We start from the raw sequence: 23,061 nt of genomic DNA, 5'->3' as shown, positions 1-23,061 counted from the left end.
ATCTCTATGGTTCTGTGGACAGTCCTGGGGCCTGCTTTTCCCTAAGGCAATGACCAGTGTGGTCTGCACCTGCCCCAGGACTGCTCATTGTGAATATGCTGTATTTAAGGAGATAGGCCTCTAAATCCCAATTCCTTCATTCACTTATTCATTCGCTCATTCTCTTTGTCTCTGGTCTGGTCCCTCTGTCAAGAACAATGAGGGGTCTAAGATTTTACTCTACTTATAACTAACTGCCGGGGCTGACCAGCAGACCCTGAGTACAGATGAATGATTACTCTGACACTAGTTTCTGTGAAAGAGAAGGCTAAGGGACTGCTTGGTTTGAGAAACCAAACAGCCCCGTTCCCCTGCCTCCTCAGGCTTTTATTGTAACAGCAGCTTGAACTAAAATTAACTATTAGATACTATCAGGAGGGTAAGCAGCCTGGAGAAGACACATGCATCTGCAATGTCCTTTAAGCAAGGACGTCTAGAGACTAAACATAAAGATTCCAGTAAAACACCCGGGGGCTCAGACTTGTTTGGAAAAGTCAAGGCAGGGGCTGCTGCCTTTGGCAAGGTCTCCTTAGAGGCCCCTGACCTTTCAGAGATTCCTCCTTACAAACTTTCCAATCAAGTCCCATGCTTCCCCACATCTCCCCCTTTTTGTTTTGCTGGCTGCAGAAGACAGAGGGACGCAGTGAACTTTTGCTTTGGAATGTCAGGGTCCGCAGAGCACATTTACTGCTTGATTTCTGATTTTGTAGACTATAAGAAAAACAAAGAGAATTACAATGACAGCAATGATTAGTCCAATCAGGTACTAATTGATTCAAGGAAACCATGTGGTGGGGTCTAGCCACTCCAAATGCTCCCTTACCGTATTCCAAGCAGTAGTCTGGTTTTCATGTTCATTGATAGCAAGAAAGGACTCTTTAATTTGCCTTTGCAACATGTTTACTTCTCAGTAAGGTTATCATGAAAGACTCTCTATAGATGCTTTTTAATATCAATCTACTGATGGTGACCACTGTTCCGTTTTAAGGGGTGACACATATGTGCTTATGCTCCTAGTTGCAATTGAGCACTTGCCTGTATGCTATGGTGTCCTGTCTTTCCCCCAGATATTCAATGGCTGCCTCTATTGCCTGTAGTCTAGCTAATATTTTTTTTTATCTATGTGCTATTATATAGTGAATTCGCTAGTTACATTATAAGCCATATTGTCTACAAATGTGGCAATCTGCACAGACTCAGAAAGGGCCTCCACGGCGATGCTGGCAGTAGTAAGAATAACAACAGTGGAGATGATGGCTGCAAGGAGCATCCCCAAAAATCTTTTGGGCAGTGATTGGCTCAATGCTCTTTCTAAGACTTCAATAGCTGATGAGCCTTGCCATTTCCTGGTGAGATTAACAAGTATTAGGATTTCTGCTTGTCTCCTAAGTACCATAACAGTGCTGATGTTCAATGAGGTAATATTCTGGGTGCTAATACAGGATGCAAAATAAGTTTCTTCTCCAACCTGTACTAGAAAAGATGAGCTACGGTTTATTAGTAGATTGGGGCCCATAACAAAGACATAGGGGTGAGTGGTGTAAGTCAGGCTATTGTCAGTAATATTATCAGTGAAAGTCGTACTACTGTGGCTGGAGGAGTTCTGGCAGTCACCGTGCCATGCCATGATAGGGTTTAATCCGATGCGCTGGAATCCACATCGGCCCTGTGGGGGTGAAACACACCCATATCCTCTCCCCCATGTTAATAATTCACTGGGTCCTTGAGTCCTATATTCCCCCTTTTTTGTTTTACTAGTACGCTCTTTAATGTCAAATGGGTGTGCTCGACAAGGGCCTGCCCCTGTGGATTGTAAGGGATTCCCGTGGAATGCTGGATGGACCAAGTCCTATAAAAGGTAGCAAACGCATGGCTGCTATAAGCAGGCCCATTGTCAGTTTTTATCTTGGTTACTATGGCTATAATTGGAAACAGTTCTTATTGAATCTATGTAAATAAATGTATTGCTACTTATTAAGAATTCTGGAGGGACAAGTAGAAAGAGAAATATATAATTTACCAAATTGCTTTTAAAATACTTCCTTATATCTGAAAAACAAAAAGTTTAAGAATTAGTAATACTTTTAACAAAAGTTATAAAAGCTATATAATTATTTTCTATGCATTTAGCCCCATAATAAAATGTTTGTTTCTCCTGATTTTTCCTGCTAGTACTTCTATAAATCCAAATACTTTATGGAGTAATGGAAGTGACATGGAATCTTGTCCTTTCTGTAAAACACAATAAAACACAATATTCTAATAATAATTAGAGCTATCAATGAAAGCATGACATAGTTATTATTATTTGACAAAGCTTCCCATGTACGTTGGGCAGGAAACTTTCCTTTGTGAGAGAGAAAACAAACATTTGAGGCATTCCAGAGCCTTTTGGAATGACCTACAGCTAATTCTAGGTCAAGGAAAAGTTTCTTAAAATTTAAACCCTGGAAGGATTGTCAAATACATTAGACTAAAAGATTGTATATTACTATTATTATTATTATTATTATTACTACTACTACTAGAGGCCTGGTGCACAAATTCATACACAGGTGGGGTCCCTCCCAGCTGATTGGGGCTGGGGGCGGGGGGGGGAAGGGGGCAGCGGTGGAGAGACTACAGGAGGTTGGCTGTGGGAGCACACTGACCACCAGGGGGCAGCTCCTCCATTGAGGGTCTGCCCCCTGGTGGCCAGTGTGTGTCATAGCTACTGGCCGGTCTTCCAGTCATCTGGTCGTCCAGTCGTAACAGTCGCTTAGGTTTTTATATATAGAGATTATTAAATAGTGTTAAGTAATTTATTCATTTAAAGTAATCAAGTTCCTGATTAACATAATCATTTTAATAATCCTATATAGTAAAAGCCTAATATGCTAAGTGTCCAATCGTTCATTCCATCATTTGACCAGTCACTATGATGTAGACTGACCACCAGGGGGCAGATGCTCTGACTGGTAGGTTAGCTTGTTGCTGAGGTCTGGCCCATCGGGACTGGGCGAGATGGGCCAGACACACCCTGGACCCCTCCCGCGGTCCCTCTTAGGCCCCAATCATGCGCTGGTGGGTCCCTCGGCCTGGCCTGTGCTCTCTCACAATCCGAGACCCCTCGGGGGATGTTGGAGAGCCAGTTTCAGCCCAATCCCCACAGGCCAGGCCAGGGGACTCCACCGGTGCACAAATCTGTGCACTGGGCCTCCAGTCCTATATAATAAAAGCCTAATATGTTAAGTGTTCGGTTGTCCAGTCATCTGTTCAACTAATCAAAGCATAATCCTATCTAATAAAGAGGGAATATGCTAATTGATCCTCATGCCGTCGCAAAGATGGCAGTGCCCACAGCCAATAAGGAGGGAGTATGCTAATTGACTGCCTTGCCCTCAAAGATGGCAGCGCCCAGTCCCCTCAACCCCACCAGGGTGGCAGGCACACACAACAAGGCCGGGCCCGCCCCCAGGCAGGCCCAGCCTTGCCTTGCACCTGCCTCCAGAGTCCCCCAGTCCCCTCAGCCCCCCAGCCGCCCAGGGCCAGCCCAAGGTGCAGGCAAGCCTCAGATGGTGGCTGCCCAGTCACCCCAGGGTCAGCCCAAGGTGCAGGTAACCAGGGCCGGCTGAGGCTTGCGCTACTGGCAGTGGCAACAGCAGAGGTGTGATGGGGGCATCGCCATCTCCTGATCGCCAGGTCACCTCCCGCCCCTGAGGGCTCCGGACTGTAAGAGGGGGCAGGCCAGGCTGAGGGACCCCCTCCAGTGCATGAATTTTCATGCACTGGGCCTCTAGTATGCTAATGATATGCTAAGACAGTTCAACCACTCTCTATGATGTGCACTGACCACCAGGGGGCAGACGCTCCAACTGGTAGGTTAGCTTGCTGCTGAGGTCCTGCCCATTGGGACTGAGTGAGATGGACCGGACATGCCCTGGAGCCCTCCCGTGGCCCCTCCCCAGCTGGCCAACCTCCCGTGTCCCTCCCTGGCCCCGATCATGCACCGGTGGGGTCTCTCGGCCTGGCTTGTGCCCTCTCTCAATCCTGGCTGAGGGCCCCCCGCCCCCGAGGGCACAAATTTCATGCACCGGGCCTCTAGTATACATATAAAACCTTTGCTTCCTAGGCAAATACAGGGAAAACCTTTTTTTCCCCTGTACTTTTAGAAATAGGTTTATTTTTCCAATGGAAAATATACTTACATTCTTAAGAAGCATAACAGAGATAACATGACCACATAGTTACTGATGATAAGGGCACTCGTTTTCCCTGGGCCTGATTTCTCTTTAAATTCCTGCCCACTTGTTCCCAGAGATTAAGGTCTAGCATTCCAGCATCAGGAAGCCAAGGATTATAAATTATAACAGTTTGTAAGAGGCATTTTAGTTGTTCTTCTGTAACAGAGGCACCACCTGCTTTTACTAACTGCTTTAGCACTGTGATATGTTGCTGCTGTTCTGTGGATAACTGTTGTCCCATTATGAAAGCTTAGCTGAGAAACAATCCCCTCGAACTTGGAAATCCCCAGTGGGCTCCAATGACTTACTGTGCAGTTACTTTCCTTTTCTTCCTCTTTATTTTCGAGGTTTTCCTCGAGTCTTGTTCAGTTCCTCGGTCCTCACATGGGAAACCATCTGCCGGGGCTGACCAGCAGACCCTGAGCTACAGATGAATGATTACTCTGACACTAGTTTCTGTGAAAGAGAAAGCTAAGGGACTGCTTGGTTTGAGGAACCAAACAGCCCCGTTTGCCTGCCTCCTCAGGCTTTTATTGTAACAGCAGCTTGAATTAAAATTAACTATTAGACATTATCAGTAGGGTAAGCATCCTTGAGAAGACACATGCGTCGGCAGTGTCCTTTAAGCAAGGACATGTCTAGAGACTAGACATAAAGATTCCAATAGAACACCCGGGGGTTCAGACTTGTTTGGAAAAGTCAAGGCAGGGGTTGCAGCTTTGGCAAGGCCCCCCTCAAGGCCCCCCGACCTTTTGGAGATTCCTCCTTACAGACTTTCCAACCAAGTCCCGTGCTTCCCCACAACTAACAAGTTCGCTTGCCACAGTGTTAAGGACATTGGCAGAAAACACTCGACTCCAGGGTCAGAGACGAAGGACTTTATTACTCACAGCACAATCAGAGCATGAGTGTCATGTCCTTCGGTTCCCCTGGCCTGCCAAGCCCCTGGGGACAGCAAGGAGTGGAGCCAGTGAATGCTGTCCCAACCAAGGAACCTGAGCTCGGGAAGCCCAGGTTTCACAATGAGCTGCCAGCAGATCTTTGCCCTGGAAGGAAACATTGTCTCTATTATACTGAATGGCGCTCTGCCCTGGGGAGACACACTCTCTCTTTTCCAAAGCTATTCATGACACAAACTTACTTGAATTCTTGACCTGAAACGAAAGCCCACAGGCCTGCATAAACCATGGAGAGCTGTCTGCCAGCACCCTCCTTAGCGCCTGGCTGGCTCCTCCCTTCACCTGGGGCCCAATTCCTGCAGCTGTCACCTAGCTTGCTCTCTTCCTTCTACAGGTTTCTACTCAGATGCCACCTCTTCAATGAGAACTCCCTGATCACCCTTCTAAAAACCACACCCCCAACCCTGGAACCCCTCATTCTCCTTCCCAGTCTCATTCTTATAGCACGGCCATCATCTAACATGCAGTTTAATCACTGACTTTGTCTATACCGTCCATACTCACTACATACCCACTAGACTGGGGCACAACCTTTAGGAGGGCAGGTGTCTTGGTCTATGATAAAGTATTGCCATATCCCCAGGACCGAACACAGTGTCTGCCATACAGAAGATGCTCAGTAAATGTTGAATGAATGAATGAATAAATCCATCCATGCATGGATCTGGTCTTCAACTGAAGACACGTTTTCCAACCTTGTGTCTGGAACACAGTGTCCATCACACAGTGAGGCTCAATAACTACTGAATAAATGAAACGATGCACGGACAGTGCAGGGTGAGAGGCCACAGTGCAGTGACCGTGGCACTGCTCCCGGCTCACTGGGATCCACCCCGGGGCCGCGCGCCCTGCTGCCTGTGCCGGGTGCTGGAGACAGAGGTCATGTGCTTCTTTCTTGTGATACCACGTTCTTGCTGTGACTAGAGGAACAGGGAAACCGCAGGGCACGTGAGCGGAGCCCGGAGGTGCCATTTGCTTGGTCAGAGGCACAAAAGGAGCAGCCTGGTGTTGCAGCCAGGTTGTCCGAGATGGGGCCCGAGACAGATCCCCAAGCACAGGGGGCAGGGGTGTCCGTGATGGGAGTGTGGCAGAGCACAGTGTCCTCGCTACTGTGTCTGCGTCCGCGTCCCCTCCCCATGGGATGGCTGGCTCCTCTGCCAGTACTCTGAGCATCAAGATGATGTCTGTTTCCTGTGCCATGTGTCCTACCAGCCATGCCCCCCAGACTGGCTTCTGCTCCCGGCCTGAGAGCAGCTTGGGGACAGTGACACTGTCTCGTCTCTATCTGAGAGCCTGGCAGCCGTTCATTCAACGATATTTACTGAGGGCCTTCCGGGGGGTGTAAACCCTGTGGGGTAATGGGGACACAGCAGTGGACGTGACAGAGTCCTGCCCCGTGGAGCTTACATTCTAGCGGGGCAACCGGACAACTAACACACAGGACCCCATGCGGCAGGTGCTCGGAGAAGCAGCGAGTGCCCCATGGATGCTTGTCAGACGATTCACATGGGCACATGGGCACCACAGGCCGCCCGAGCCCGGCTGACTTTGTTTTTATTCCTTTTTCCTTTTTTAAATTTATCTTTATTGTTGGAATTATTACAAATGTCCCTTTCCCCCTCCACTGACCCCCTCCACCCCGGACCTCCCCCTTTCCCCGGCCGACCACACTGCTGTCTGTGTCCACGGTTGTGCATATACTTTTAAATGTTGGCCACAGACTAAGACTTTTTAACACGACGGCTCCTTCTGGGGAAGGGCACAGCGTCCAGAGGAGAGCTGAGGACACTTGCTTTTCACTGTACAGCCACGTGTGCCTTTTATGTTTACCGCAGGCCTGGTTTTGTATGTGACAGGTGAGTTTTAACACTGCACTAGGCAGAGCGCGCCTCTGGCTCCCCGTGTGAACCTGTGAAGCGGGTAGGTTATCAGCAGGCTGTGGACACTGGGTCTGTGAGCTGTCAGTGTGCGTGTCTCGGCCGGGAGTGTGACTGTGCTCACTAAGAAGTCACAGGCTGGTTAGACCTCCGGCTCCTAAGGGCAAGGGCCCTGTCGTTTCTTTTTCTTTTCTTTTCTTTTTTAAGGTGTAATTCAGTGGTTTTTAGTATGTTCACAGATATGTGCAATTATCACTACCATAAGTTTTAGAACATTTTCATCATCCAAAAAGAAACCCCACCCCCTGTCATTTCTTGGTCTCTGTGCTCTCCGCCCTGCACAGTGTCTGCCACAGGGATGGCGTCCCCTAGATGCTCTCTCATTTCCTCGGCAACCTCTGACCCTCAAAGCTCTGTCCAGCGCTAGGAAGCCACCCCCAGGGCCTCTGAGCAGCCCAAATACGTGTTCCAAGTCTGGGGGTGGACGTGTCATGCTCTTTGCAGAGAGCAGTTTCTCAGGCTTTGTTTCATACAAGACAAGCCCGGGGGCTCCTCTGGCTTCCCAGCCTCCTGCATGCACGCTGGCTGCTGGAGGGGAAACAGAGAGGCTCAGGCAGGGCTGCGGCCAGCACCCGGGGCCTGTGTGCACATCAGAAAGAAGCATCCCTTCCCCCTCCAAGCAGACAGATTAGTGACAAAACCCCGCCCGCCCTGGCTGGGTAAATTACCGAGAGGCCAGTGGCCTGGACAGCAGCCCCCATCCTAGTGAGGTGCAAGGCACAGCTGGGAAGCAGAAAGTCGGAGCCACGCAGCGCAGGACGGAGGCTCCTTCACCTGCCAGCAGCTCTGAGATCGTCCTCGGGTTTCGACGTGGCACGTGCGGTCAGCTCCTCTGCGATTCACAGACGGGGCAGTCTGAGTGCTTAAACGGGCAGCTTTACTCCCCGAGAAACCCGTGTCATCCTGAAGTGAAGACGAATGAGAGATGCATTTTGAGAATGTCCTGGGTTCTGCTTGTTGCCATTTCCTGTCTCCTTGCAAGCTTGTCCCCTGAGGGTGTCACCCCGTCCTCCCCCCGCCCCCCCGCACTGGTGTGGTCAGCAGCCCCAAAGGACAGGAAATAGACAGAGGTGCCCTGCAGGGGACAGGGGGGCTGGACAAAATAGCCCCAGCAGCTGCACAGATATATGTAAACACCGGATAAAGGTTTGACGAATGCATGAGAGAGCGACGGAATGACTAGAAGAGTGACTAAGGAGGCTTTCTGACAGAGAGTGTTTAAGCTTCTTAGAATTTCACTTTCAATGAAAAATCAGCCCAGACACCCCCACATTAACACAGTAAGAGGACACTCCTCTTTCAATGTGTATGTGTGTGACTTGTTTTCCGTAGAGGCTGCTTGATGTCCATGATTAGCTGATTCTATCCAGGCAGAAGTTCGTCTGTGTGTTCATTTTATTTTACTGGGGCAGAGGGTGACCAGAGAGGTTGAGGGGGTGCTGGGAGGAAGGCCGGGGAGGTGGCCGTGATGGCACACCCCAGGGTGGGCTTTAGCCCGGGTGTCCTCATGCATTGGCCATGTGACTTTGGCAAGACACTTCATCTTCATTCATCCATCACATGTTTCTCTGAAATGTGTATTTATTGTCTACTGGGCGCCAACAGTGCCCTCGGTGCCCGACACGCTGCATGAAGAAGACACGCCAGGACCCAGTGTTTGTGGAGCTCGCGTTCTAACGGGCAGTCAAAACACTAAAGCACAGGAACATTTCCGCTACTGAGAAACGCTGAGTAAACTTCAACGTGCGCTAGAGCATGACTGGGAGGGCCGCTTTATAGGCTGGTCCGGAAAGTCCTCTCTGAAAAGTGACATTAAAAATAAGCCATGAGCCCTGACCGGTTTGGCTCAGTGGACAGAGGGTCGGCCTGCGGACTGAAGGGTCCCAGGTTTGATTCCAGTCAAGGGCATGTACCTTGGTTGCGGGCACATCCCCAGTGGGGAGTGTGCTGGAGGCAGCCGATTGATGTTTCTCTCTCATCGATGTTTCTAACTCTCTATCCTTCTCCCTTCCTCTCTGTAAAAAAATCAATAAAATATATATTTTTTTTAAAAAAGAAGAAGAGAAACCACAGATGCTTTCATATTTAAATAAATAAATAAATAAGCCATGAGGTGAGACCCTGATGAGCCACGGGGGAGGGGAGGGGATGAGGCTGGAGAGGTGCGCTGGTGAGGCAAGATGTAGGCAGGATGAGGAGTGTGGCGTTCACTGTAAGATCTAAGGGAACCATGGGAGGGCTTTAATCAGGGCTGGATTGCAGGGGGAGAGTGGCAGCTGGGAGACGCAGTGGGGAGGCTGCTGTTAACTGAGCAAGAGATGCCGGTGGCCTGGACTCCTGGAGGTAGAGAGGGTGGAGCAGAGGTTATCACGATCTTTCTTCACAACCACACAGCTAGTGGGGGGACCTGGGAACGGACTTCCGGGCCACTGGGTCCACCACTAGATTTGGGACCAGGACCCCGATCTGTGCTGTCCCCACTGCCTGTCCCCGTGTGCTGGCTCCGACCACACCACACAGCCTTTCCCCAGCTCCTCTCCCTGGACTGGGAACCCCCAAGGCCAACCACAGTCTTTCATTCACAGCCGAATTTTCATGTTTGAATTGTCGTAGTTCATTCAGTTGTGATGTCTATTCTTACCACAAAAACGTGCCACAGCATCTTTAGAGACAGAAACGTCATGAGTGCGCGTTCCTCTTTCAGCAGGGATGTGGGTCCCTGATCTCCACGCCAAGCCGTGATCACAACGTTGTCCTGAAATAGTCTGCCCCTTTCTCTGGTGCTGGTGGGTGTCCGGCTCCCAGGCAAAGGCGGAGGCTGCAGCTCAGAGAGGCGAGTCCTGGGCCCGCAGGTGCGGGCGGGGAGCGGGACTTCTTTAGGCTCCAGGAGGCCATGGTCAGCCTCACAGCTCAGCAGCTCCGGGTGCCCAGGGAGGGAGAGAAGAGCAGTTATTTTCATAGTTTATCGGCTTTTCACCCTGATTTTGTCACACACAGTGCAAAGCGATGGCTGCGTTCTTGGGTTGGTTGGTGGCTCACAGATGTCCATGTTATTGCTGTTTCACAGCTTACATGTAGGCTAGCTCTCCCTTCTCTGTGCCGCCTGCTACATAAGAAAAATAAAGTCAAACATGCTTAATATTAAGAAATCAGAAGATGTAAAAATGCGTTAAAATAAAATTTACCGCCCTGGCTGGTTTGGCTCAGTGGATAGAGCGTCGGCCTGTGGACTGAAGGGTCCCAGGTTCGATTCTGGTCAAGGGCATGTACCTTGTGTTTTGTTCCACAGATAGAGGGGAAAAGCAATAAGGATTCTCCCAGGGCCCTTGGGACATGGTTCTTCTAGTCTTGTGGTCAGCAAACTGCGGCTCGTGAGCCACATGCGGCTCTTTGGCCCCTTGAGTGTGGCTCTTCCTAAGCCTTAGGAGTACCCTAATTAAGTTAATAACAATGTACCTACCTATATAGTTTAAGTTTAAAAAATTTGACTCTCAAAAAAAATTTCAATCGTTGTACTGTTGATATTTCGCTCTGTTGACTAATGCGTTTGCCCACCACTGGTCTAGTCCATAACATAGGGACCTGCGTGGCCTCCACAGCCATCACTGCTGCGGCTGCTGCTGGGCAGGACTCCTGGGGGCGATAGCAGGAGGAAAGGCAAAAAGAAAGAAGGAATCCCCCCATTTCTCCAATCCTTAGGGGACCCTTTTCTGTTTGTCAGGCCAGAAAGAGAAAGCTTTTCTTCTAGATCTTTCCGTCTGCCCTCGGCGTGCACCTCTGAGGTTCAGGCTGCTTTTGCATCCAGGCCAAGGTGTAACGGGAGGGGAGAGCAGAGAGCTCACTGCCGGGCTGTTCTCCCTCCCAGGACCGGCTCCTTCCCCTGCTGCTTGCTGCGTTCGCCTTGCAGAGTCCTCAGGGCGCTGTTCACACACAGTGTCCAGAGCTTTCGGCTCACTCAGTGGGGGTGCCACGGCGGAGTGTTCTTGCTCCATCTTCACCAGATCTAGAACCTCCGACGTCACATTTTGATGTTGAGCTTTGCCTGACTTTTTTAATGCATATGTGCAGATTTAGAAATACACTTTCAAAAGCTGATGTGTTTGAAATGTGTCCATTGTTTCATTACCGGCTATTTAAAATGAACACTTACAAATCTTTTCAATGCAATAAATATAGACGTACATACTCAGTTTTATGCCCACGTAGTATTCCAGGGCACAGATTACTCTAATTTGCTTAATCAATATCCTCTAGTTGGGCCTTTAAGTTTCTTCTGGTTCTCACTCACCATAAACAATGTTTTCGTGCACATTGCTGCACATGCTCCTGATTCCCTTGTCTGATAAGTTCCTTAGTATACATTTTTTTTTTAAATAAATCATGATCGTAAGTTTGCTTATTGGGGTCAGATCAAGGTGAGCTCCTTATATGATTTTAGGCTATTTTTATTTTTTATTTATTTATTTTTTTAAATATATTTTATTGATTTTCCACAGAAAGGAAGGGAGAGAGATAGAGAGTCAGAAACATCAATGAGAGAGAAACATCGATCAGCCGCCTCCTGCACACCCCCCACCGGGGATGTGCCCACAACCCAGGTACATGCCCTAGACCGGAATCGAACCTGGGACCCTTCAGTCCGCAGGTCAATGCTCTATCCACTGAGCCAAACCGGTTTCGGCCTTAGTATACATTTTTAAAAATGGAATTTCTTGGACAAAAAGTAAGCACATTTTGAAATTTGATACTCATTGCCCACCTACCCCCAGAAAAGTGATACCAATTTCCTTCTCACCAGCTGGGTGTCTTCACCAGCAGTTGTTGTGACTGTCTTTTCCAATCTTCGCCAAAGTTATATCACATTTTAGTATTCATCCCTATGGTTATATCAACAGGCTAAAGTTATTTTGAGTTCATTGTCATGTTAATACATTAAATTCAATTAGTTGATATTTAGTTAGAATGTGTACATATCTACACTAATAAAAGAGAAACATAGAAATTGGTGTCACTCTGCTATGCCCACCAGCCAATCAGGATGAGTATGCAAATTAACCCAACAAAGATGGCGGTTAATTTGCATATGCAGGCACGGAGCGAAGACTGAAGAGGCTTGGCTTCTCCACTGCAGCCGGAGCGAAGGCCTGGGTCCCGGGTGCCAGAGGAAAACTGGTGCCGGCGGCCAGGGGACGGAAGGCCTATTGCACGAATGTCTTCGTGCAACGGGCCTCTAGTATATTTATAAGTGAGCCTAATCTACTTTTCACTGTGGTAAAACATACAGACCATAAAATTTACCATTTGAACCATTCTAAAGCATACAGTTCGGTGGCATTAAGTACAGACCCGATGTTGCGTACTCCACACCACTACCCATTTCTAGAACTTTTTCATCATCCCCAAAAGAAACTCATTCCACACTAACTCCCCATTCCTCCCTTCCCCAAACCCCTAGACACCCCCGTTACACTTTCTGTCTCTATAAATTCACCTTTTCTGGGTGCCTCATGAAAGTGCAATCACATAATATTTGTCATTTTGACTTATTTCAATTGGCATGATGTCTTCGAGGTTGACTTAAATAGTAGCATGTTATCATAGTTTCATTCTTTTTAAAGGCTGAATAGTTTTTCATTGTGTGTATGTATACACCCATTTTGTTTATTCATTCATCTGTTGAAGGGCATTTGTAGTGTTCCCATCTTTGGGCCCCTTTGAATGATGCTGCTGTGAACACTGGTGTGTAGGTTCTGGTTGGAGTCCCCATTTTCCATTCTTTTGGGGATTTACCCAGGAGTGGAATGGCTGGGTCATACGGTGACTCTGTTCAACTCTTTGAGGAGCTGCAGACCGCTGTCCACAGCAGCTGCACATTCTAAATTCCAGCCACCAGTGCCCCAGGACTCTGATCTCCCCACGTCCTCGCCGACACTTGTTGCTTCCTATTGCTTTTCTTTTTGAAATAGCTGTCCCGCTGGGTGTGAAGGGCTTCATCTATTTTTAGAACTGTCTTTATGAGATTTTGGTGTCCAGGATAAGCTGGCTTTTTCTCAGAGAACCTTTCTTTCGCTGCCTTTGGGGACAGTTTAAATAATGTAGAAAATGACTTTACTTTGCAGCTTTGAGAGAATTTATCACAGGAACCCTCTGACACCAAATTTTAGGAGCTGGTTCCTTGACACCTTTCTCTGTTTCCTCGGTGGTTACTCATATAAGCAGATTTACCAGCTCTCCTAGAGACTTTTGAGTCATTTTTATTTTCCTAGAAAACTATGTATGATGTAGAGGATTCAGATTTTCTTTTCTTTCTTTCTTTTTTTTTTTTTTTTTTTTTTGCTACAAATATATATGTCTAGTGCGGCCGGCATTGTTCAGTGGTTGAGCGTCGACCTATAAACCAGGAGGTCATGGTTCAATTCTCGGTCAAGGCACATGCCCAGGTTGCAGACTCAATCCCCAGTGTAGGGCGTGCAGGAGGCAGCTGATCAACAATTCTCTCTTATCATTGATGTTCCTTTCTCCCTCTCCCTTCCTCTCTGAAGTCAATAAAAATATATTTTAAAAGACACAAATGTATATGCATATTTGTCATTCCTAATATTGTCTCTTTGTCTTCTCTCTCTGTGGGAGTCCCTGCCCTCCAGTGGAGCAGCCTGGGCTCATGAGGGCGGGCATGGGCTCTGAAGCCAGACGCTCCAAGTCCAGTGCTCATCCTGTTACTTACTGGCTGTTTGACCTTGAAGAGCTATTTGAGCTCTCTGTGCTTCAATTTTCCCACTTGTACTTTGGGAGAAAATAGCATCTACAACATAAGGTTAATATTAACATTGAAGAGCTGACCATTATTTAAGTGCTTAGAGGAGCGCCTGCCACATGGCACGCACCATAGACGTGTTTCTTACATAAACCTAGGCTTTCCTGCTGTGTGCTGGAAGCCCAGGTCCCTGGCAGCCCCTCCACCCCCCAAGTGCACTTTCTGCACCTTCCTACCCCTTACACTCACTGCCTCTTATTTTGCAGAACCATCTCTGTGCAGAAAAAAACCAAACCACTTTACTTTCCATTCTGCTGCCCGAGACAACCACATCCTCCTCACACACGCGCTCCCATGGAGAGCTCAGGTCAGTATGGTCGGGGAGAGGGGTCTAGTGCGCCTGGTGTGCATCATGGGAAGGACGCTCTTGCAGGTGAGGCTGCCCTGGGCTGGCAGGACCTCCCCCCAGCTGGCTGCGAGAGCCAACCCACATCCACATCTGACATCCACACACTGTTATTGGCCTCAGCTGTGTATAGGTCACTGAGGTGGACACTGGGAAGAAGGACAGTAATAGGCAAGAGAGATTTATTGCCAAAGCCTTGCATTTATTGAACAAAACCCTTTATAGAGCTTACACTATATCAAGTACTAGTGAAAGCACGACAAATATGAACTCATTTAGTCATTAGAAAGGTAGATATTATTCTTACTCCCATTTGACAGACAGGGAAAGCGAGGCACAGGGAGGACGGGCATTGTTCCCGCAGTCACACAGATGCCGTGTGGTTAAATCGGGATTGACCCAGTGACCCGGCTCCAGCATCCTGCTCTTAGCGATTTCACTATGGATGGCCTCATGCAAACGTCAGGTACTTCTGTGAGGTAGGAATATCAGTGTGATTTTCCTTATTTTACTGAAAAGGAAACCAAGGCTCAGAGAGGTTAGGTAATTTGCTCAAGGCCACAGAGCTAGTAAAGTGGCAGAGTCAGGATTGGAACCCAGATCTGGCTGATTCCAAAACTTACGTTCTTTTCCTTCTGTGAACCTGTGAGAGCAAGGAGAGATGAGCCCTCCCCTAAGGTGTGTGTTGGCCAGTGGTCCCCCAGCAAGTCAAAGCACTCCGCAGGCCTCCAGGCGCGGACTCCAGGGCCCTGGAGGATGCCTGTCCTGGGGAAGGTGAGGGGACACCCCGGCAGGGCAAGCACAGCGACCAGGTTGTTATCATTCCTAAGACATGCACACTGGCCACACCCCACCCACCGCCAGGGAGCGGCTCCCAGTCAGAAGATCCAGCTGAACCCTAGCCAGTTTGGCTCAGTGGATAGAGCGTTGGCCTGCTGACCGATGGGTCCCAGGTTCGATTCCAGTCAAGGGCACATGCCTGGGTTGCAGGCTCGATCCCTAGTGTGGGGCATGCAGGAGGCAGCCAGTCAATGATTCCCTCTTATCATGGATGTTTCTGTCTCTCTCTTCCTCTCCCTTCTTCTCTCTGAAATCAATAAAAATATATTTTAAAAATAAAATAAAAGTTCATCAGTAGGCCCCACCCTCAGAGAAGTGATTTGGATTTGGGGTGGGCTATGCATGGGTGTTTTCTTTGAAAGCTTTCCAGGTGATTCTACTGTGCACCCAGGTTGGGGACTAAGAGAAAGCAAACAACCCTAGGAAGGGTGTGGTAAGAGACAAGAGACTCGTCTGGGATCGAAGGGCAATGGAGAGCTGGCATGGCCAAGTCCTAGGACAGCTTTGAATGGTCTCAGATTGAGGACAAGACCCTGAACTATGGGGATCCTACCATGGTCAGGACCCTCTCAGCCTTGCTTCTCTGTCTCTCCCTGTTGCCTCTTTAGCTATAGTAACACCTACCTCGGTCTGAGAGTCTGGTTGGTGGGAAAGTATGTGCTCTCTGTTCCACGGGGGTGCAGGCTCCTTGGCCAGGCTACCACGGTCCATCTGGAGATAGGGGGTTCCCTTGGGGACATTCCTGTGCTCTGGCAAAGGTGGCACAGGAGAACATGGCAATGGCATTCAAGGGCACAGAGTTTGGTGCTTCGCTGCCCTCATCAGAGATCCTTGCCGCCACCAGTGAGCTATGTCCCAGGGAGCCCAGGTCTCCCTCATTCCCTGGGTCCCATAACCCCTGGGCCCTGTAACCCTTGGGGAATCCAACCACACACTCTTGGGTTGCCATTTTCTTCTTTAACTAAAGGCTGCAGGCTTCCTCCCCACGCCTTGAAGTCAATCTGATTGATTGTCTCAGCCACATGGCCAGGGTCTCAAACTCCTGGGCTCGGGGAGGATGTAGATGAATGAAAGGAGGAGAGTGGGAACTGGGAAGAGCAAGAACCCGTGCCTCACCTCACGGGGCAGCTGCCCAGCCCGTGGATGGTCGCATGTGAAAGGAATGCTTGCCGGTGCCAGCAGACGTGCAAGAGATGACCGAGCCCCCGACTGTAACGCAAAGTCCCCGATTTGCACCTGTTGGCGGCTCATTCCATTTTTTTGAGACTCTACAGCCCAAACAAAACGCGTCCGCAGCCAGATGTGGACCGAAGCCTGAGTGTGTTCCGGCCGCCCAGACTTTTGAAAACAAAGTTTGTTTGGGGCTGTCTCCCGGGGCTACTGGCAACTTCTCTATTTTTCTCTGAAAATGAAAACGTAACTCCCTTTGCAAAGCAGGGGAAACTAAAGCTCCGAAGATGAAGGCTCCTCTGCCCTCTAGTGAGGGGGCCAGGAGGAGGTCACTGATCAGCTGTAAGTCTGTGTGTGCAGGGGGGTGGTGGGGGAGGGGGAGGAAGGAAGGAAGGAAGGAAGGAAGGAAGGAAGGAAGGAAGGAAGGAAGGAAAGGAGGGAAGAAGGGAGGGAGGGGAGGAGACTGAACATCGATTATTTTTTAATAACTCACCCTGCAACCACGCTTCATGCAAGGTGGAGAAAGGTAGGTGAAAGGGCAGCTGTGGCCAGCCTCGCACCAGGCTAAATTACTTCCTGGCCAGTGGCCGGGAGGGCAAACATGGGCTGGAACAGCTCGCTGCCCGCCCTCAGCCTGAAGCAGGCTTAGAATTGGGCCTTGGCATGATCTGGGGGACACGTGAGAGGTTTCAGAGTGGCCAGTGGCCCCGGCAGGCTTCGCACAAGCTCGTGCCAGAGCCAGGCCTGGGGGAGCCAGTCTGTGAGCCCAGGGCAGGGGGTGCCTTGGCCTAAACACACTTTGATGCCTGGACGGCCACCTGCTGATTTTTAAAGCTTGCCATCTCCATCCCATGTGCTTCCGAGGCAGCCGAGGCAACGCCTAGACGTGTAAAGCAGGACATAAAGCAGAAACACCAAAGAGGAACAGAGCAGAGTCCCCATCGCTGGAGATGAGCTGATGTTAGAGGCTGGGCCGCAGGTTGGCTGTACGCTTCCTGGCGGCTGAGGAGAAAGGGGAACCCCTGAGGCATGTGGCTTGTATTGTCTGACAGCCAGAGAAAGCACACTTGCCTGCAAAGACCAACTCTCGGCTGGCGTTCATCATAAAGGGGGATTTATGCAGGGAGCGTCTCCCACCCTTCCCGTGCTAGTCGGATCCTCCAAGAAGCAGATACCAACACAGGAGTAGCTACGCAAGGGTTTATGCGGGGAAACACCTGTGGGCAGAACATGGCGAGGGAGCTGGGCACAGCTGAGGAGCAAGGTGTCAGGGATGATGCAAATCTGACACTGGATGCAGGAGAAAGGACGGAGGTGGGTGGGTGGGGGAATGTCTCAGATGGACAGGTCATGGAGGAAGGCTCCGCAGGGTGGCTGGGGAATCCCTGAGCCAAAGTCAGCCGCCAGAGAAGGCTTGCATCTCCAGGACCAGCCCGCCTTGGCATCCCTGCTGCCCTCACCGTGGGCCGGGTGGCACGGCCTCGGCACAAAGCCACGGAGTTCCCAGCCCAGCCACACAGAGCTCCCCGCCCTGGTCAGGGGAACGTCTCATAGCTGGACCCGCAAAACGCATGCTCACGGCTACCACGCTTCCCAAACGTCAGTTACTTATTTTTGTGCCGCCTTCACGGTTTCATGTCAACGTACCGCTATGAAAGAAAAAACTATTCTGGCACTTGTTAAAGCGCTAAGGAACACTTTATGCGAGACCACTGCAATAGGAGAGAGACATCAGCTCAACTCTGAATAAGGCAGAGCCAGCTGGGCATTTACAGCCCACGCACAAGGGGCGGCCAGGGGACAGAAAATTACTAAGAAGAGACCTCAGGGCTGGGGGGATTCTTATTCAACTGACCTGACAGGATTCTCGCGAGAGGCAGGTCAAGGACTTACACACCAGACATGGGGATGGCGAACTTGATCAGATATCAAGTGGGGGATTCTGTGTACACTGACGGCGGGATTCGTGCTGACACTGCGAGGCAGGCCAAGGGCAGGCCAGGGGCCAGGGCCAGGCCCAGTGGAGAAGAGGGCTCAGAAGAGCCCGGGTGACGTTTGGTCAGGGAGAGAGTCTTTGCCTCTTCCTGGTATTACCCGATATGTTTCTTTAAACTGGCTTTCATTTTGGCTCCATGCATTTGTTGGGGAACTGGTTTTCTATTTTTCCACTACGCATTAAAATGAGTGCATCGTTATCAGATGTTAGGCTCATTTGTGTACCATCTTACATGTCCTGTGTGCCACCGGTGGGACACACGCCGCACGCTTGGAAATGCTGGTTCTACAGGAATCACAGACACGCTGTGTGAGGCTGTATCCCTGCCCGGGCCGGATGCTGCCTGCCAGCTCTAGTGGATACTTTCAGGCACCCCCTGAGGCTCAGAGAAGGGGCTACAGACATTCCCGTGGGAGAGTGGGCCGTGGGGCGAGGGCAGGACCAGGGGCTGAGCTCCAAAGCTCCTGGCCTCTAAGCTCCCCGCTCTCCGCCCCCAGATGTGGAGCTGGACCTGCAGCGGAGCGTGCAGGCTGTGCTCCGGGAGCTCAGCGCCCAGGCCCCCGCCCTGCGGAGCAACCGAGGTAGGAGCCCGCGGGTGCCCCCACCTCCCCCCACCCCCACCCCCAACCCGTCCACACCTTCTCAACGAAGTATGCGGCTCACAGGGAGGGGCTTCCAGCAGAACCCTCATCCTGCTGGGGATCCCCGGGGCCTGAAGAACCCAGAAGCCTTCCCAGCCCCCTGCTCACCCTCACCCTGCCAGGGGCTGTGGCAGAGTGCCCCCGGGGCCTGCAGCCTCTTCCCTAACCACCCGCCCCAACTCCCCTTCCCATGAAACCCCCGGGCCCTCCAGGCCCACGTGACTTCCAGAACCGTGGTGGAGGCCTGAGCTGTAAAGGATGCTGCTCCCTCAGCCACGTGCACACGCCCCTCTTCCTGTGTCCCACCTCCCCCCGCACCCCGTGCCCCCCCCACCTTCTGCACTGGGCCCCACGTGTACCTGGAGCCAGTGCCGGGCCCAGGTCAGCCCGTGGCTGCGCAAAGGCGTGGTCTGGGGCTCCGGGACGCGGGGTCTGGGGCTCCGGGACGCACGCGGGGTCTGGCTCAGAGGCTTCTCCTCTGAGAGCTGCCCCCGCCGGGCTGGGCGGCCCCTTTCCCGGCCCAGGCATGTGGAGGTGGTCCCTGCACAAGAAGGTGGAGCGGGATCCTGGAAAGAGCCCGGTGCTGGTCCACATTCTGCTCCGAGAACTGGAAAAGGTGGGTCCCAGCCCGGGGCCAAAGGGGTGAGAGGAGGAGAGGCCCCTCAGCGCTGCGCCCCGGACTGGTCACTGGTGAACCGCTGCGTTCCCACCACGGGCCTCCCTCCTGTGCTTTCCTGGGAGCAGCACTGTCTTTCAGTGACGCCCACTGTTTCACACGAGCTGGCATGTTTCTAAAGGAAAGCATAGCGCGAGCACCAATGGACAATCACGTCACTTGGCAGAGAGAAAGCACCATCAACATACATGCACAGCTACTAGAATGCCCACAGTTACCGCACGGCTCCCAGCTCCCCGCACCGTCCCCCAGTTCCCCACACCCCCCAGATCCCCGCACACCGCTCCCAGCTCCCCGCACTCCCCAGCTCCCCGCACACACCTCCCAGCTCCCCGCACACCCCTCCCAGCTCCCCGCACCGCCCCCCGTTCCTCACACCCCCCCCAGCTCCCCGCACCGTCCCCCACACCCCCCAGCTCCCCCCACCGTCCCCCAGACCCCCCAGCTCCCCGCACACCGCTCCCAGCTCCCCGCACACCCCTCCCAGCTCCCCGCACATGATCCCAGCTCCCCGCACACCCCTCCCAGCTCCCCACACACCCCTCCCAGCTCCCCGCACATGACTCCCAGCTCCCCGCACACACCACCAGGGCTGCACTCAAGGGGCCTCCCAGTTGGGGACTTTCTTGTCGCCTTGTTCCCAGCCCCTGCCCTGGGTCGCCGCCGCCCCTCCCCCACGAAGTTGCCCCCACCTCACTCCCCCCCGCCCGCCCCCTCACACTGGGACCGCCACCCCTGTGCTCTCCCCACCCACCTCCACAGGGCAGACTGTGGCCCTTTTCCACCACGTCCCTGCCCATCCCCAACCCCTTCCACAGCCTCCTGCTAGGGCGTGAGCCCCTCAGCCCCAGCCCAATGCGTGTTTTGCAGGCAGAACGCGAGGACACCCGGCGCGTCATCATCCCTTTGCTGCACACGCTAATGTACGTGCTCACCAAGGTGAGCCGCGCTGAGGGTAGGGGGAGGGGGGACCCATGACGCGGGCGGGGCTGGACACGTCCTCTCCCCCTGACTGGGCGATCCGGGAAGAACTCTTGGGTTGCCCGCCTGGATCGGCTCTTCTCTTTCTTTCTCTTTTTCTTTTTTCTTTAAATATATTTTTATTGATTTCAGTGAGGAAGGGAGAGGGAAAGAGAAACATCAATGATGAGAGAGAATCATTGATCGGCTGCCTCCTGCACACCCCCTACTGGGGATCCAGCCACAACCCAGGCATGTGCCCTTGATGGGGAATCAAACCTGGGACCCTTCAGATCTCAGGCTAAGCTCTGACCACTGAGCCAAACCAGCCAGGGCTTCCCTCCACTGGCCGTGCCCTCTCCCTAGCAGTCCTCGATGAAACCTGGAGGCCGTGGGGCGTGGGGGACTCCCTGAGCAGAGGGCTAGGAGGGAGAGGACTTACTGGGGGGAAGACAGATGGCTCTCTCTCCTGGGGAGCTGAGTAGAGTGTCAAATAGCCTGTCCCCCAGGTGCTGGGGGAAGAGATTGAAGGTGTAGATTTGGGGGAGAGAAGTGGGAGCCCAAGTCCTGCTTCAGGCCCACCTTCCTCCTCTCCCATCCACCCAGGACCCTCCTGACCTCGGGCTCCGGGCACCCACCCCCTCACTCTGTCCCAGGCCACAGGCATCTCGCAGGAGCTCTACCGGAGGACCTACGCCCTCTGCATGCGGCTACTGACCCTGCCCGCCCCCTACTGCACGGTGGCCCTGGACTGCGCCATCAGGCTGAAAACCGAGACGGCGGCCCCAGGTAGGAGCTGCCCCAGGGAGGAACTGGCCCAGGTGGGAGCTGCCCCAGGGAGAAGCTGCCCCAGGTGGGAGCTGCCCCAGGGAGAAGCTGCCCCAGGTGGGAGCTGCCCCAGGTGGGAGCTGCCCCAGGGAGAAGCTGCCCCAGGTGGGAGCTGCCCCAGGGAGGAGCTGCCCCAGGTGGGAGCTGCCCCAGGTGGGAGCTGCCCCAGGGAGAAGCTGCCCCAGGTGGGAGCTGCCCCAGGGAGGAGCTGCCCCAGGGAGGAGCTGCCCCAGGTGGGAGCTGCCCCAGGTGGGAGCTGCCCCAGGGAGAAGCTGCCCCAGGTGGGAGCTGCCCCAGGGAGGAGCTGCCCCAGGGTGGAGCTGGCCCAGGTGGGAGCTGCCCCAGGGAGAAGCTGCCCCAGGTGGGAGCTGCCCCAGGGAGGAGCTGCCCCAGGTGGGAGCTGCCCCAGGTGGGAGCTGCCCCAGGGAGGAGCTGCCCCAGAGAGGAGCTGCCCCAGGGAGGAGCTGAGTCTCCCACTCTGCAGTCCAGCTCCACCCAAGGCCTCGCGCAGGTCTCAGGATTCTGGGAGCTCAAAAATCCCAGCACCTGCTGTGGGGAGGGGCCTGGGGTCAGGCCGGGCAGCTTGCTGAAGTGCTCTGCTTGGCAGGGACGCTGTATCAGAGGCTGGTCATTGCTGAGCAGAACTTGAGGAGTGAGCTGTACCCCTACCAGGAGAGGTGAGTGGCTCCCATGGGTGCTGCCCTCCGCCCTCCAGTGTGGGGCCTGTGTGACTGCGCACTGACAGGAGGACAGGGAGGGGGCTGGACAGAGGGGAGCCCAGCAGAGCTCCCGTCCATGACATGTGTCCAGCGGTGGGTGCGTCTCCGGTGCAGGCCCTTCCCTGGAGCTCACTGAGAGTAGGATAGGTCTCCTTCTTGGACAGGACACTGGCCACCCGGGAGCTCTGTTGTTTCACCTCCATCCTTCCCGTGGCCGTGAGGCAGTGTCAACTAGGCTGGCAGCCGAGCCAGCTCCAGAATGCCCAGAGCAGAGGAGCTCAGGCCATGGTCACAGAGGTCTGCGGGCTGTCGTCAGTGTGCCTGGCCCTGTAGCTAAGGTTGAGGAAGTGCCCACTGTTACAGCTGAGAAGAGGGACAGATAGCGCTGGGTGAATAGCTTCCTCCCCCGCAGGGACTTCTGCTGGAAGGCATGGCTTGAGGCTCTGTGTTCAGGCAGGTGCAGGGAGGGGAAGGGCTCGGAGGAATAAGCTTGGAGAAGTGGGAGGCACAGCTGGCTGAGGTGCCTCCTGGTGTGACGGGGATGATGAGAGCAGATGGGACTGCTCAGAGCGCCAGTTTCAGCAAGAAGGGTTTAGGGTCCCTCCCAGAGGGCCATGTGGTCGATGGGCCATGACGCCAACGGAGGAAGCAGGTTAGAACCTACCTGGACACCAGACACTGGACCAAGCATGTCAAACTCGCGGCCCACAACGAATATTTTTGCAGCCCAGCCAATATAACAGTATGTAAGAAACGTTTTAATAAAAATTTCGCAACTTAACTTTTACAATATCCTGTGATACATAATTATTAATAACAAACTACAATGTTCGCTAATGACTGATTACTATCATCGTGTTGCATTCATTTCCCTTATGTGCCTTACGTGCAAGCGCACCATTTCTCTCCACTA

The 23,061-nt window shown here is 52.5% G+C and overlaps 1 protein-coding gene across 1 annotated transcript in view; it reads left to right on the top strand.

The window, feature by feature from the left end:
* Positions 1-23,061, top strand: part of PIK3R6 (phosphoinositide-3-kinase regulatory subunit 6) — a 44,533-nt gene that overhangs the window by 2,525 nt on the left and 18,947 nt on the right. The window contains exons 2-7 of the mRNA XM_036341793.1: positions 14,179-14,279; positions 18,822-18,905; positions 19,490-19,581; positions 20,512-20,580; positions 21,258-21,390; positions 22,037-22,106. Of these exons, the coding sequence (XP_036197686.1) occupies positions 14,267-14,279; positions 18,822-18,905; positions 19,490-19,581; positions 20,512-20,580; positions 21,258-21,390; positions 22,037-22,106 (461 nt within the window). The 5' untranslated portion in view covers positions 14,179-14,266. The remainder of the gene's footprint in view (positions 1-14,178; positions 14,280-18,821; positions 18,906-19,489; positions 19,582-20,511; positions 20,581-21,257; positions 21,391-22,036; positions 22,107-23,061) is intronic.

This window comes from Myotis myotis, unplaced genomic scaffold, assembly GCF_014108235.1.
Source record: "Myotis myotis isolate mMyoMyo1 unplaced genomic scaffold, mMyoMyo1.p scaffold_m19_p_17, whole genome shotgun sequence".
NCBI classification, from domain to species: Eukaryota; Metazoa; Chordata; class Mammalia; order Chiroptera; family Vespertilionidae; genus Myotis; species Myotis myotis.
This window is presented reverse-complemented; position numbering and strand designations above follow the sequence as displayed.